This window comes from Antechinus flavipes, chromosome 1, assembly GCF_016432865.1.
Source record: "Antechinus flavipes isolate AdamAnt ecotype Samford, QLD, Australia chromosome 1, AdamAnt_v2, whole genome shotgun sequence".
In the NCBI taxonomy this organism is placed as follows: Eukaryota; Metazoa; Chordata; class Mammalia; order Dasyuromorphia; family Dasyuridae; genus Antechinus; species Antechinus flavipes.
This window is the reverse complement of record NC_067398.1, coordinates 609418489-609434288: the sequence shown is the minus strand read 5'-3', so window position 1 is coordinate 609434288 and position 15800 is coordinate 609418489. Positions and strand designations below refer to the sequence as shown.

The 15800-nt window shown below is 34.8% G+C and overlaps 1 protein-coding gene across 2 annotated transcripts in view; it reads left to right on the top strand.

Annotated features, from left to right (window-relative positions):
• The window catches only part of SAMD12 (sterile alpha motif domain containing 12), a 494473-nt gene that overhangs the window by 298055 nt on the left and 180618 nt on the right, over positions 1-15800 (top strand). Inside the window, exon 4 of one of the 2 annotated variants that reach the window (XM_051971015.1) lies at positions 3714-3854. In XM_051971015.1, coding sequence (XP_051826975.1) covers positions 3714-3854 — 141 coding nt within the window. Of the gene's footprint in view, positions 1-3713; positions 3890-15800 lie in introns of those variants that run through there. The other variant, XM_051971014.1, reaches the window with a different exon arrangement.

Sequence of the window (15800 nt, the reverse complement as noted above, 5' to 3'; positions counted from 1 at the left end):
ACCAGCCAAAGATCACCTTGTTGATCTGCCAATTTCCTGAATTTAATTTGAATATGAAAATGAAATAAAATTTATAAAATGCAAGTTAGCACTCAATCCAAAACTCATTTTTCCAAATATATTAATATTATCTGTGAACTCCTTGAGGACAGGAACTACATGTAAACTTTTTTTGTCTTTTACTGCATTTAGTGCAAAACCACATACATAACAGGACCTAATAATGACTTGTTGATTTGATATTATTTCCCAGAAATCTCCTTCAAAAATTGCCTTTCTTTCCCCTGCCCAACTTTGATTCGTTTTGGTGATATGTCTTTCTAATACTAAGCAACAGTAGAGTGGGATAAATGGTCTATGAGGTGAAGACCCAACCACCATTCATGTTTCCTATTAACCAGATGTAAGAACTGCCTCTTTTGAAAAAAATATACAAGTCATCCATACAAATACAAGTCAAGATAGATGGGAATTAATTTTCCTCTGGGTCTCCAATGTTATAATCCCATAACTTTTCCTTGCTCTAACCCATAGGCTCCCAATAATTTTTGTTCCATGAATTCCCCTGAAACAGCAGCAACAGAAAATGTTATGAATCCCCTCATAATATTCTTTGCAATTATTTACTTTGTAAGGCACTGTTAAAGAACTTTTGGTTCAAACACATTGAACCATCATCTATGTAAATTCAAATAATAATTAACTTATTATATTAGAATTTGGCTAAAAATACAATTAGGGGAATCAAGATCTATTTAAAATACTTAATTACATTGCACCTCAGTTTTTCTAATTATAAAATGAAAAGAATAAGAATTTTTACATTCATCAAAACTGAACAAAGGATTTTGAACATCACTATATAACATATGTGGCAAGTATATTGATGCCAGAAATAGTTCCATGTGGATCTGTTAAATGTACACAAATAAACAACCATTTTTATTGTTCAATTATTTTTCAGTCGTATCTAACACTTCATGATCCCGTTTTGGGTTTTCATGGCAGAGATGCTGGAGTGGTATGCTATTTCCTTCTCCAGATCATTTTATACATGAGGAAACTGAGGCAAGCAAAGTTAAGTAAGTTGCACAAGATAACACAGCTAATGTTTGAGACTAGATTTGAATTCATAAAGATGTATTTCCATATACAAAGATTTTCCTGATCTGCTCTGTCTTTTGATCTGCTGGCCAACCTGTGTTGATTTATATTATTGCAGTGATCAGTCACCTGATTACTCTTGCATGAAGGAAAAGTATATCTGAGATGACTGAGTTGAGGGTCCAGTTTAAGGGCCTGCGGTGTAGTAATGTTAATTGGCCTATACAGGGATCAAACCCATGACCTTGATTTCAAGTTAGTACCATATTCTATCTCAGTGAATTAAGTAGCCTCTTTCTATAACAGAGGTCATGGATCTGACCCAAAATCAGAGTAACCACTTCTGGGAGTTGAATGTCTAAACTATAAAACTATATTACTAACACTCATTATTTCATCCCTTTTCCCTTTTTTGGTGGATATAGAATAGCCTTGAATTTTCCAAGTTGTCTTTTCTTTGTATTCAAAAGTCTTTCTCCTGATGATTTTCAGAACTTGCTGTCTCCAAATTGAATTGCCACATTTAACCACTATATGTTTTAGAGTTTGAAGCCTTGTTTTATTCTGAAGATGATCTGTGAATTCTTTCAGTTTCATAGAATTTCATTTTCTATGTTTAGCAGTTCTAGGCGGTATTCTTCTATTATTTCCTTCATTATGGTTTTAAGGTTTTTTTGCCTGTTATGTTCTTGGTTTTTTGTTTGTTTGTTTTGTTTTGTTTTGTTTTGCTTTTCTTATTGTAGGTTGTCCTTTAGTTCTGTGTATTTACATTCTCAATCTATTGTTTTCTCTTTTGTTTCCTAAATAAGTCAAGTTTTGCCCCAGAAATACTGTGGCCAACCTGGCTATCATGGCCAAAGCAAAATTTCTTTAGCATGGCGCCAGAGTCTCAATGGCACTGGAAAGAGGGAGAGGGAACAGGGTATATAAAAGTGGGTTTTAATGTAAATCTGTGTCATGTCCTTGGATCTGTTGGTGCAATCTTGCTGTTGATGGGATAGAAGAGGGTTGCTGAATGGGTTTTAGTTAATTAGCATCAACTCCTAGATTTGAAGGAACTTTTTTTTTTTTTACCATTTTTTGGATTTAGGGGGTCCTAGACCATTGGAACAGATGAAATTGCTTTATCTTTGATGGATGATTTCTATTTTGGAGAAGTCTAAGATTGGTGAGAATCAGGGAGAATCGTTTTGTTGTTCATGTAACTCAGAAGTCAGCAGCATTGTTTTTGGTTGAAGAAAAAAAAATTGGAAACAAAGTAGCTGCCCATCAATTGGGGAATGGCTAAATAAATTATTGTACATGAATTTGATGAAATATTAGTATGTAATGAAGAATTATAAACAACCTGAGAATTAATCTTGGTAAAGAATCAAATAAGCAGAACCAAAAGAACAATGTATAAAGTTATTTCAGTAGTATAAACAAAAAGATTTTAAAAAGTGATACTCTGACTAAATGAAAAGCTAGTGAATCTCCTGATGAACAGATAACAAAATATATTTCTTCTCTCAGGAAAAAGAAGTGGAGTACTAATATGGTAGAATATTGTACAAACTGTTGTATCTTATTTTTGGTTTCTTTTTCTATGTCACAAGCTGGAAGTTTGACTGGCAAAAGGCATCAATAAGATGTGGAGTCTTAAAAAATGTTTTTCTGTAGCTTTACAGCAGGAATAGCTGGTATGGAGGACTTGTAGGAACATAGGCATACTAGTGGATATTTGGTGAGGTTATGAATTAGTGTGACCATTTTGCAAAGCAATTTGGAATGGTGCAAGTAAAGTAAAATGTCCACCCAGAGATTCTGTTACATCCCCAAAGGAAGTCACTGATTATACTGTCTACATGTACAACCAAAATATCCATAGCAATATATTTTGTCATGGCAAAGAATTTAAGGCAAAGGAAGATATCCATAGTTAAATGTGGTATATGCATATAATGCATATAATAGAATATCACTATGGTATAGGAAATAGAAAATAGCATAAATACAGAGAAGCATTGGAAAACATACAATGAACTGGTGCAGAGTAAAGTAAACTGAGCCAAAAAAAAAAAAAAAAACCCAAACATACTCAATAAATACAACTATGTAAGTGGAAAGAACCAACCACAATCAAAAATTAATATTGCACAATTACAAAGAATAAGCATTCAGCAAAAAAATAGTTATGAAAGGACTCTAACATCCCACCCCTTTGCAGAGGTAGGAGGTACATTAATGTGAAAAATTGTATATATTTTCATATATATCTATATATGTTTTTGTTTAATTATGTTTCTCTTTGTTATATGAGTTAGCCCTCTGGGAAGAAAGGAGAGGGATACTTAGAAACATTTTGGTGATGAATAAATAAAAAGCTATCAATGAAAATTATTTTTAAAATACATAGCTTTCCACCTCCCAGGCTTCCTATTCTTCTATTTCCAAGAGTAACAGTGTAGCTTTATTTTATATTTTCTTTATGATATAAGAATTTCTTTTCTAGCAAGCCTCAAAATCCAGCTCTCCAGGCACTGACTTGGTTAATCAAAAATAATAAACAGATGTTTGTGAAGATTTTTCAGTAAGTATTGATTATTTTCTTTTTTCCAACTCTCTAGGACGGGCACTGCTGAGACTCACTGACAAAAAGCTGGAACGAATGGGGATTGCCCAGGAGAACCTCCGACAGCACATCTTGCAGCAGGTGCTTCAGCTGAAGGTTCGAGAAGAAGTCAGGAACCTTCAGTTACTCACACAAGGTACTCCACTTTTTCCCACTAGGTGGCTTAAATAGAGGGAGGGTAGTAAATAAGAGTATATGATCAAAGATCCAAAAATGAGAGATTCTTTAGTTCTCTACTAAAAAATCCTTCACAAAGACTATTATTATCTCACAGAATTTCTGAAAAATGAGCTTCTTTTGCACTCTACCAAAATATTCTTCACAAAAACTTTTAGTATTATCTCAGAGATCTTCTGAAAGGTTTTTTGGTTTTATTTTGTTTATGAAACCAGGTGAAAGTTTCTCCATAGAAAAGTAGGAAGTTAAAAGAATATGGTTTTACAGAGTCATATGCATACATGGTTACTGTGTCTATCATTGTTATAATAAGCAAAAAAATTTTCTGGGGATGGAGAATATAAGGAAATTATCATGGTGTTTTTAAAAATCTATAAATAAAATTTAGAGAAAGCAATCGCTCATCATTAAACAGAAATTGAGACAAATAAATGGAGCCATCTTAGTCTGACAGCTAATCTGAAAAGCTACTTGGAGTCATGTTACTTCATTTCTGTTCCATTTTTGGTTTATTTCTTTGGTGTGGAGAACTTTTGATGTAAGATCCGTTATTGTCTTGGAAACTATGCCTGGGGCATAAAGACAGTAAGTGACTTCCTTATAGTCAGACAGGTAGTGTGGGTCAGAGGTGAAACTTGAACATATCTTCCTGACCCTCTCTCTGCCACAGCAAGCTGGTATATAAACAAAGTAGACATGGAGTGTTTTACTTACTGTTGGAAAAGAAGACAAGTAGGGAGAAGTTTTTGTTGCTATGAAAACAGTAAGAAAAACCCTGCTAAGTTTCTAAAATGGACAGTTTAAAAAAAAAAAGAGATATCAAGAAAAACTATATGTCAATTTCATGTCATACTCAAGAGAAATCCTTAATTGCTTTAAAAGTACTAGTACATTTAAGGCCCCTATAACTGTAGGGTTGGTTCAAACTAAGCTTAAATGTAGACAATACCCTATATTACAATTCAGCATTTGAAAAAAGAAATATATATTTCCCTCCATGTAGGATGCAGACTGGTAGCCTCCACCCAAGTGCATCAACCGCAGATTGCTTTGACTTTTTGTTTTATTTTAATGGCCATTTTGTGTCATTTCAAATGAAGAGATAATAATAAAATGTGTTTGGAGAGCACTGGGTACGTTTTTCAATCTGCAAAATATTGTGACTGGCTAAGCTATATGCGTAATGGTATTAGAGAAAACTAGGTCAGCCAAGTCTCGTGGTACACTGAGATTAACTCAATAATAATCCATCTTCCTAGAAGAAAGCCGACTGCCTGGATGATAACTGTTCTATAGGGATGTGTTTATACATCAGGTAATCTGAGAATTGTTTCACTCATTTGATCTGTACTGTGTAGGCATTTTGTTCCCAGTGACTTATTGCCGATGGAGTTATAGGTGGTGTTACATACATACACTATGTGATTTACCGATAACCATTAGGAAGTTTGCCCAGTCTCTTCTTGCATTTGCACATAATAGGCACTTTATAAAGACTTGTGGAGGAATATTGAATGAAATATCCAAAGAATTTTTGTTTTTCTTTTATAAGATAAAACAATTCAACTCTATTCTGTACAATTCTATTTTATTAAGCCCCAGCTGTAGATGAAGCACTATGTCAACAATTTGGGGCAGGGTTGAGCATGCATATTGGAGAAGAAAATGAGATTAGCAGTGTTTATTGAACATACCTCAGGAACTCATTTTTGTCCAAAGTTACTTTCTGTATGTCTATGATGTTTCCTTTATATAATTATTAATGGTCTCTCTTGCCGATACATTTGTCCAAAGATATTGCTAGAACTTGTTAAATTCCATATAATTTTCATTTTGAAATGGTGATATCAAAGTACAATCTCTTTATTTTGTTTGTGAATATCTTTGATTTAGAAAAGCTACATCCTTTAAAAAATAATAATAACAATGACAGCAATAATCATAGTAATACCTAAAAGCACACTGTATGGCACACAATAGGAGCTAAATAAATGCTTTGCCATAATAATAATAATGTAATAATAACAATCAGTGACACCCATATTCTATATACAATTTTTGTTCATTCCCCCCGTTAAAATGCATGGACATGATGTTAATTGTCTTTATATCCCTAGTACTTAGCATAGTACCATGACACATAGTAATAGCTTAATGAATATTTATTGGATAATTGAGTATATGAATAATAGCTTATACTCATGTAGCACTTCAAGGTTTGAAAAATGATTTATGTACATTTTTTTCATTTAAGCCTAACAAGAATGACTTAAGTATTTTTATTATCCCCATTTTACAGATAAGGAAACTGGGATTCAGAAGCGAACAGACTTGTCCAGCATCACACACATAATAAGCATCCCTGTAGAATACAGTTGTTACTTTGAATTTTAAGTATATTATATGTGAGCATTGCCATCACCACCAAAAACCTTGCCTTTCCTTCTTTCTAGGAGGAGAAGAAACTGAGATTAATTTAATTGATATACTATTGACTAAAAAATCTCCCACCAATGCATCAGCAACTGTTGTATAATTGAATTGAGTTACCTTGAGCACTGAGAGCTTGTTACTTGCCCAAGGTCAAACAACCTATACATGTCAGAAGCAAGTTTTAATCTTAAAACCAGTCTTCTCTATCCTATACTCCATGCTGCCTCTCTCTCAATCTTTTACATATCAACATATTAGCATATTTAATATTGAGAAGCTTATAAAAAAATTCTAGCCGTCTTTAAGTAAATTATTAAAAAAAAAAACCTAAATGTGTCAGACTAATAGACTTAAAAGCAACAAATAGACTTAAAATATTTAGGGAGTTGATTTAGAGTTGAGCACTTTGGAATTTAATTCCCTTGACTGAATTAATATTTACATGATGCGAAAATTAAAGGTGTTGATGTGTGAACATCTGTAATGAATATTTGATTTTTCATCACCATGCACCTTAATCAACAGATATATAACACTAAATAAATACAAAGGTTTCTGGATGTCACTTAGCTGTCAAATAAAGTCTAAATTCCCTAGAAATCCCAAATTCAATTCTCTTGGAAAGTCTGAATTACTCATTGTTAACATAAGGTATCTTTCATCTTCCTCCAACAGTTACAATGCTGACATTCTCTTATTCAAAGATATTTAGTGGTGACCCCATTGTTCTTAGAATGAAGTAATGAGTCTTCATTTTAACATTCTAGGGCCTCTTTTCCATCCCTAATCTTTCCATCATTATCTTTCCTTTCCTGATTATCCATGAGTTTGCATAAACTCATCACCTCCACTTTTTCTTACAGGGGATGAGGTAGGCCTCTCCCAATCTAACCTTTCCACCTGTGATCAGAGATCACATTCCTTCCTATCTTCTTTAGGACTTTGTTCCACTGATCTCTCCTTGTCAAATGAAGCCTTCTTTCTACCCTGAAAAAGTTTTATGGGTTTCTCTATCACTAAAACAACAGTAACTCTTCCATTGACCCTGAATCATAGTTCTACATTAACAACTATCTCCTGAACATCTCCACTTAAATGTACCCCTGGCAACTCAAACTCATTATGTCCCAAAATAAACTCATCATTTCCCTCTCCCCCTCAAATTATTGTTTTTCAATATAATTTTCCTATTTCTATTAATAACACCAAACTCTCTGATCAACCAGACTGGAATTCTTGGTCATCTTTGATTCTTTCTCCTAATTCACTCTTGTTATCAACAGTCTCCCTCACCCAAATTATTCTTACATATGTTCCATAAACTTCTCTCTTCTGTACATTATATCTCCCAATAAAATGTAAGCTGCATGAGATCAAGAATGATCTGAATTTTATCTTTGTATGCTCAGTGGCTGGCACATGAACACTTAATAAATATTGATTATTTAATGTTCAGTCACTTGCCTCCACATCTCTCCTGTTTACTTGCATCACCATGCCATAGTTAAATGTCTCATCACCTCTCATCTGGACTATCTCCACACCCTTCTAATTATTCTTCCTGCCTCTAGCTTCTCCTTATTACATTATTCCATCCTTCATTCAACTACTAAGCTAATCTTCCTAATTCTCAGCTCTGGCCATGTTATGCTCCTTCTCAGAAATCCTCAGTGGCCCTCCATAGGATCATGTATCAACTACTTAGCCTAGCAAGCAAAACCATAAATAATATGGATTCCATGTACCTTCCAATCTTGAGAGAAACTAGCAACCCAAAATAATACTGGTAGAGCACTTTTCTCACAACAACTCTAGGAAGGAGACAGTATAATATTTTTCCTAATATATATTCCTATATAATAAATGGGGGAACCAGAGTTTGAACCTATGTCTTAGGATTTTACATCTAATGTCCTTTATATAGCTAGTCCCCTTAGTATTCCACAGCTCGAGCATCACATTTTAAACTAGAGATTTTTCTAACTGACTTTTAGCTGCTTCTAAAAATTGAATCCACTCTCAGAGGATAATAATTTTTCTCTTATTGTTTCAATTCTGCTATTCAACAGACTTTTAATGGTGTGCCTAGTATATTCAAGACACTAGGGATACAAAGGTATAAACAACAATAACAAAAGTATCCATGACCCTCAGGAGCTCACATTTACTTGGGAATACAGCATACAAACAGATAAATAAATTCAAAATAATTTTAAAAGGAAGAGAACACCCACAATTCAGGAAAATTGGGAAAGGCTTAGCCATAGGAGGGAACATTTGACCTGAGCTTTGAAGGGATCCAAGGATTTTAGGAGGCAGAGGTGAAGAGGGACTACATTCCAGACATGATTGCAGATGGCAAAATGGCAACCAAGTTCAAGTGACAGTGATAAGACCAATTTGAATGGATCATAGAAGATCTGAAGAAGAGTAATTTGAACTAAGTACCAGATTGTGACAGGCTTCAAATACCAAACTGAGAAATTTGTTTTGTTTTGTTTTTCTAGAGGTTATATGTAATTGTGGAAGTTTCTTGAGCAGGGTGGGGGATGACATGGACAGAACTGTGCATTAGATACTAAGGGTATTCCAAAGAATATGCTACTTTTTAGAATTATAAAACATGAGTTCTTGAAAAATCTTGAGCAGTGACAGAATCAATTAAATAATTGTGTAGTTTTCCTAGGTGACTCCTTGGGTGATGGGAATTTGTTTTATGGACAGGTAATGTTTGTAGAAGGCAGGTGGAGGGCACGGTGTATAGAGCATTATACATGCAATCAAGAAAAAAACAATTTCATGAGTTCAAATTCAGCTTCAGACACTAAATGTGACCCCGGGCAAGTCATTTAGCCCCAATTACCTCAATTTTCTCATTTGTAAAATGTGCTGGAAAAGGAAATGGCAAGCCATTTCAGTATCTTTGTCAAGAAAACCCCAAATGGAGTCACAAAGAATGAGACACAATTGAAATGACACACAATAGCAGCATTTGAAAATCAGTTATGTTGCTCTAAGAAGCAACAATAAGAATTAAAATCATCTAGAAGTATAATCCTAAATATAGTATATCTAATTAAACCCACTCATCTGTATTATCTCTCTGATATTGTCTTTTTAAAAACAATATACAAATTTCTTCATTTAAGTATTTCTCAGGCTTTAGATCAAGATTCTTAGTGTAATTATAGTTCTGAGAGGATTACAGAGACCAGACCAAGAACCTTGCAAGCACCTGACTGGCATTGGAAGTAGTGGTTTGTTACTTGTAGAAACAGGATGAAAGACTACCTCCTTTGTCTTGTGTTATGGGCACAACCTGCTAGTGGCTGCTGGGGATCTAATTCTGATCAGCAGAATAGATCCTTTCATGTGAGAGGATGATAATGATATAAGGAGACTGAGAGGCAGTTGCATTTTCTGACCTCTCTCTCCTCTTCTCTGTTGCCTCCAATTTATTTCATTCCCAATCCACAAACAACATCTGCATCAGTAAAGGCTGATTTGCAATTACTTTAAGTGTATTATGATTCACAGCTGTGGGGGCTTTGGGAGACTTAATCTGCCCCTTCACACTTAGGCATGGTCCTTAACAGCTTTGTATTTCAGAGATTAAAGAGAATTCAAAGCTCATCTATGATAGGTCCAACACAAATCATGAACCCATTTTCCAACATGCCCGAGAAGTGATAATCTAGCTTTTGCTTAATTCAAAGAGATTAGTCTCTTTCCTATCCTCTAGTGACCGAGTTCATTCCTCTCAATGTAGTTTATTCTACCTTGAATTTATCTCATTGCTAGATGGTTTTTTTTTTTTGGTATGGAGTTGAAATATGTTTATAGCTAAGCAGAATAAACTTTCTTTCCTTTTCCTTCCCACCCCCAACCCTCTCTGGGATATTCTCATTCATTCTCATTCTCTCTCTCTCTCTCTCTCTCTCTCTCTCTCTCTCTCTCTCTCTCTCTCTCTCTCTCCTTCCCTTCCTCCCTCTCCCTCCCGCCTTTTCTCCTTTCTTCCCTTTGTCCCTCAAAACATTTTTGAAAACTGATATCATCAGATTCCCATCTAAGTCTTCTGATAATTGAATAACAATAATTTGCTTATGGTGCAGTAATCAACATATGGTAAACATTTATTAAATGCCTACTATGTTCCAGGCACTGTTCTAAGTGCCAGGGATACAAAAGGAGGCAAAAGATAGTCCCTGCCTTAAGGAGCTTACAATTTAATGGGAGAAACAACAAGCAAATACAAAGTAGATTATATACAAGATAAGTAGGGAATGATTTAGAGGGTCAAAACCTTTTCTTCATCCACATATATACCATCTTATCAACTCTCTCTCGAAAGTTTAATGGCCAGAATTGGACACCATATTACAGATAAGCACTCATTAGAACAAAGAACAAAACTATCCCACCCCTCACCCTGAATACATTTCTTCTAGTTCTTAGTTTAGGTTCACACTAGTTTTTGTGACTCCCACAGGGCATGATATGGTAAAGTGGATAGAGCATTGGATTTAGAATCAGACCATGGTTGGTAGAATTTGGGGGACTAGATCTCAGGATTCCTGTGTCATGCTCCAGTGTTCTTCCCATATGATGCTGGAAAAAAAGAGGAAGGAAGAAAACTACTCATCAATGCCTGGAACTTTCCCATAAATTTCTACCTTCTCTCGGGTTCCCCAGCCTCTTATTCATGTAACTGCTCTAATGCCCTGACACTGGTAAGTACCACAATCAGTTCTTGCCTTTGTCTTCATATTCTTCCCTTTGGTTCCAGCCTTTATGATATCTTCTGGCATCAACTTTTCTTTTCTTTTCTTTTCTTGTTTATCTTTCATAGTGGAAAGGTATGTATTCAGCATCCTTGCTGGTATGAACAATTCTCCTGGCAGCTTTGCAGGGTGAGGGAGCTGCTTTGGCAGATAGCTGCAGATATCTCTTGAGGAAAGCTGCTCAGTGCAGGAAACATCATTATTATACTTCTACTTTAATCTTGATTTATAAGAGACAGAAAACATGTCTTAGATAATAGCATGACAATAGAACAAAGCTATTTTTAGATTTTTCCAAGTTAGTCCAACTTAGAGGGGGAAAAAATTCTTCTAATGTGCTTACTGAGACAAATGCATAGGAGCATTATTACCCTATTACCAATGAGCAATACTTGTAGATATATTGGATATCTACATGTACTTCTCTACATGTACTTACCTTTATGTAGAGGTGGAAACTGTTTCCCTAGACAAACCGCATAATGATATGTGTAAAAACCTAAACTTTAAAACAAATAAAAGACAATAGAGCTTTTCTTCAATTGCCATGATTTAAAAAAATAAAAAAAGCAGTGACATTCAGTAAACCAGCCTGCTCCAGGAGCATCCTTACAATGTTGGAAGCAATCAAAGAAGGTCCTAGCATTGTCAGTGAACTTCCATGTTAAACTTTTGAGGAGAATATGGTTGAGCAAGCACCATGGTTGGGTTACATTCTGTATCATTGAATGGAAATTCACAAATTAATGCTATCACAAATGTATTTGAAGGGCTGTGTTATTAATAATTATATCAATAATGGATTTTAAGCACTCTATTCCTAATTATTCTAATCAATCATGTATCATTAATATTCTCAAGATACTCATGTATCTATGATCTCCCAAATACAGATTTTCATCCCATTAATATAAGTTCCAACTTATTTACATCTATCCATCTTCTGTGGCTCTTGTCCAAGTATTGCCATAAATTTGCCAGAAGATTCCATCCAAAGATGGGGAAAGGCAGTTTCTTTTTTTCCTCATCACAAGAAACCACGTAGTCTGTTGGCAATCCCTCACACTTTCTCCATTTTCTTTTAATAGCATACTTTTCTTAAAGCTTGAAAATGAAGAGATCATTAAGCTCTTTGCTAACCTCAAAAGGACTTCCCTCTTCTCCTTTGTAAATTAAGATGTTCTGGACTGATATTTTTCATTCCCTCTAATGAAAAAACAAGTCAGCTACCTTCTTGATGATGTGATTAATAACCTCATTATTAGTAATCATATTTTAGATTTTTATATTGCACTTTTTATCTTTTTATCCCATTTGAAAAGATCTTTATGATCCATGGGCATTTCAGTAGAGAAGGAAGTGGAACCTACAATGCTTCTCTATAGCACTATCAATGACTGCACATATTTGGAGAAGTGATAAGATTTGCCGGAAAGCCCGTATCACAAAGTGATGCTGCTTTTTTGTCAGAGGATTCCCCCAAGTAGTGAATATGCCAGATGAAGTCAGTTCATATTATTTCATAAGTCATTACAACAAAGACATTTCCTGGCATTTTACCATCAGCAAATGCCTTTGTAATCAGTGGCTCTGGATATGGGGAAAACTATGTGTGCTTTGTTAACAGAGGCAATTACAACTTATTGAAAGTAAGCATTTATCACTCCTTCCTCCTCCTGCAAAGATTCTGTCAGCAAAGTCCAAACATAGATGTAATTTCTTATCATTCAGTTGCTTCACAATGAGGGCCTTCATGACCCTTTGTCTTTTGGAAGAATGTTCCAATTGCTTTTCTCTTTCTCAACTTCTTTGAACTATTGTTATAGCCTAAAGAGCCGTAATATAATCTTCTATTTCATTGAAGAACACCTAAGCTTTATCTTTCATAAAGTTGAAAGGGAACAATAGGATCTAACCCTCTGCCTTCAAGCAAAGCAATGTCGGGCAAATTAGATAGGTAGTCTATGACTTACATGTGTGACTCTGAGCTCATTTTTCAAATGAAGGTGTTGAATTAGGTGGCCTTGAAGGTCATTTCCAGCACTGTTTATGATCCTATGATCCCACTACTCTTTGGAGCCTCTCTGGAGCCAAGTGGGAAAAATCTAATCTTTCTTTTACATGACAACTCTTCATATACTGAAAGATAACTATCATTTTCCCTAAGTCTTCTCTTTTCTTCCCTAAACTTCTGTAGGTCCATCTGTTAGTCCTTATATATCTTAAACCTAAGAATTTTCTGTATCCCTCCTATGGCTGCTCTCCAGATTATCAGTGTCTTTTCTGAAAAAAATGGCACCCAGGACCAAATAGAATATTTTTCCACATCATATCTGACCCACAGAATATTATTTCACATCAGGTCTGACTGAGGGCATTTTTCATGGGACTGTCATTTCTCTTATGCTGAACTCTATGCCTCTATTGATATTCCTTTAGCTTTCTTAGTTGCCATATCATATTATTGGCTTATATTGAGTCAATGAAATTTAATTCCACTAAAATCCATAGATCTTGTCCAGATAAACTGACATCTTATAAGATCTCCTTATTTTATGCTTGCAAAATTAGTTGCCCAAATTGCCCAGTATTAGACTTTATTTTTATCTACATCAAGTTCCTTCTAAGATATCCAACTCAGTTTTCTACCTTGTTCCATTCCATTATAAGCCCCCCAATCTTCATCCCAAACATGGGCTCCTTCTTATCACTTCTTATTATACTGGTCAAAAGATTGGTGCTTATTCACCTCCTTGTTCTACTTGACTATGAGCTAGAACTTTATAATCTTGTGGAGTTATAGATTCTTAGAGCTAGAAAAAGGACCTTAGAGGTCATCTACTCTCATCCCACAAAGGTAGAGTGGAGAAAACTGAAGCCCAAAAAAGACTGATTAATTTGCCTACCATTACATAATGGTAGAACTTCTACAGTGGTAGAAGTGGAAGTTATATATCTCTTATTTCCGAGATAGTGAATGAGATTGGAATGTTGGTTTTCATTCACAGGTCACAGATCTAGTCAAAAATGAAGAAGTCTCAGTTGTAGTTCAGCTATTTTTCAGTGTGTTTGACTCTTTGTGATCCCATTTTAGGGATTTCTTGGCAGAGATACTGGCCAGCTCATTTTACAGATGAATAAACTGAGTCACACAGAGTAAAGTGAGTTGTTCAGGGTCACACAGCTAGTATATATCTGAGTCTGGATTTGAACTTGAGAAAATGGGTCTTCTTGACTCCAAGCAGGACACTCTATCCATTTTGCCATCTTGCTGCCCAGGAAGAAACCTCAGAGATTATCTAATTTAGCTTCTCCTCATTTTACATATAAGGAAACTGAGGCCCAGGAAAGTTAAGTGATTTCAGAGGATTAAAGATGTAGAGGTTATTCAGTCCAAATCAAACCTCTCTCTTTTTACAGATGAGAAAACTGAGTCTGAGAGGCTTTGAAAAATTCACTCATAGAGGTAGTAAATGTCTATGTAAAAGTTTAAACTCAAGTCTTTCTGATTCCTAAGTCCAATGTTTTATTCATCAACTATGCTGTCTAATCACAAAGATAGTAAATATCAGAGATGGGATTTGAATCTAGGCCATTGAAGCAAATCTAAATTAAACTTAACTAAACCTTAATGCATTGCAAAGCTCTGTTTGTATGTACATTCAAGGTTTGTACAATGTAGGATAAGTCAGTCACTGGAGAAACATTTAAATTTCTGCTATGAGCTAGACACTGTGCTAGACACGCCAAATATAAAGATAAAAATGAAATAGTTCCTACTCACAGGAAGGTTACATTCCATTAGGAGAGATAACATATTACAAAATACATGCCTAATAAATAAAGACCAGAAATTTTCAACATCATACAATTTAGTAGGATGCATAAGAAACATAAGAATGTGCTGTTTCTTCTGCTTGGTAGTTTTAAAAGGGCATTTGATCCAGCAGAAGTGAAATATTGAAATGTCCATAGTATACTAACTCAGAACCTACTCGCTAATTTACTAGGGCAGCATTTTCTGCATTTTTTCCAATAAAATGTTTTCTCTTATTGGCAATTTGAGGTAAAAATATCTAGTGATGTTTAATTTCCTAGAACTAAACTTATGAGTAAGTAAACTCTGAAACATTTATGATTCTCTATCATACAATCATCTGTCTGGCAACATTGTTTACTGTTAATCCCTGAATGAAACCATTTAATTTTCCTGACTTTTGTCTACCATTCATTCAATCATAGCATTAGTATTGCATGTTGTTAACTTTTTTCTCTCATTTTATCAATGACAATCTCGATTGTCAGAAACCCCTCATGGAATCCACTCAATGCTTATATGCTCTTGGTGTTCCTGAAGGTTCTGGTAGCAGAAAACCTGAGGTCCAAAATGTTCTTCAACATTTATTTCCCATGTGACTTTGGGCTTATCACTTCCTTTCCCTGGATTTTACCCTGGAAGTTGGAAGGATGCAAGAATTGACAAGGTAGCCTTTGAGTTCCAATCCAGCTTTATATAACAATAAATCTATTATTCCCTAAATTTGATTTCTTTCCAGAGGGCTGTAGGAATTGCTTCTGAATAGTTTTCAAAGATAATGATATAGGTTAGGTTACATCAAAGAACATAAGTCACAAAATGTTATAAAAGTGAATGTTGAAAACTATAGCAGAATACATGGGTTTTTAAGGAA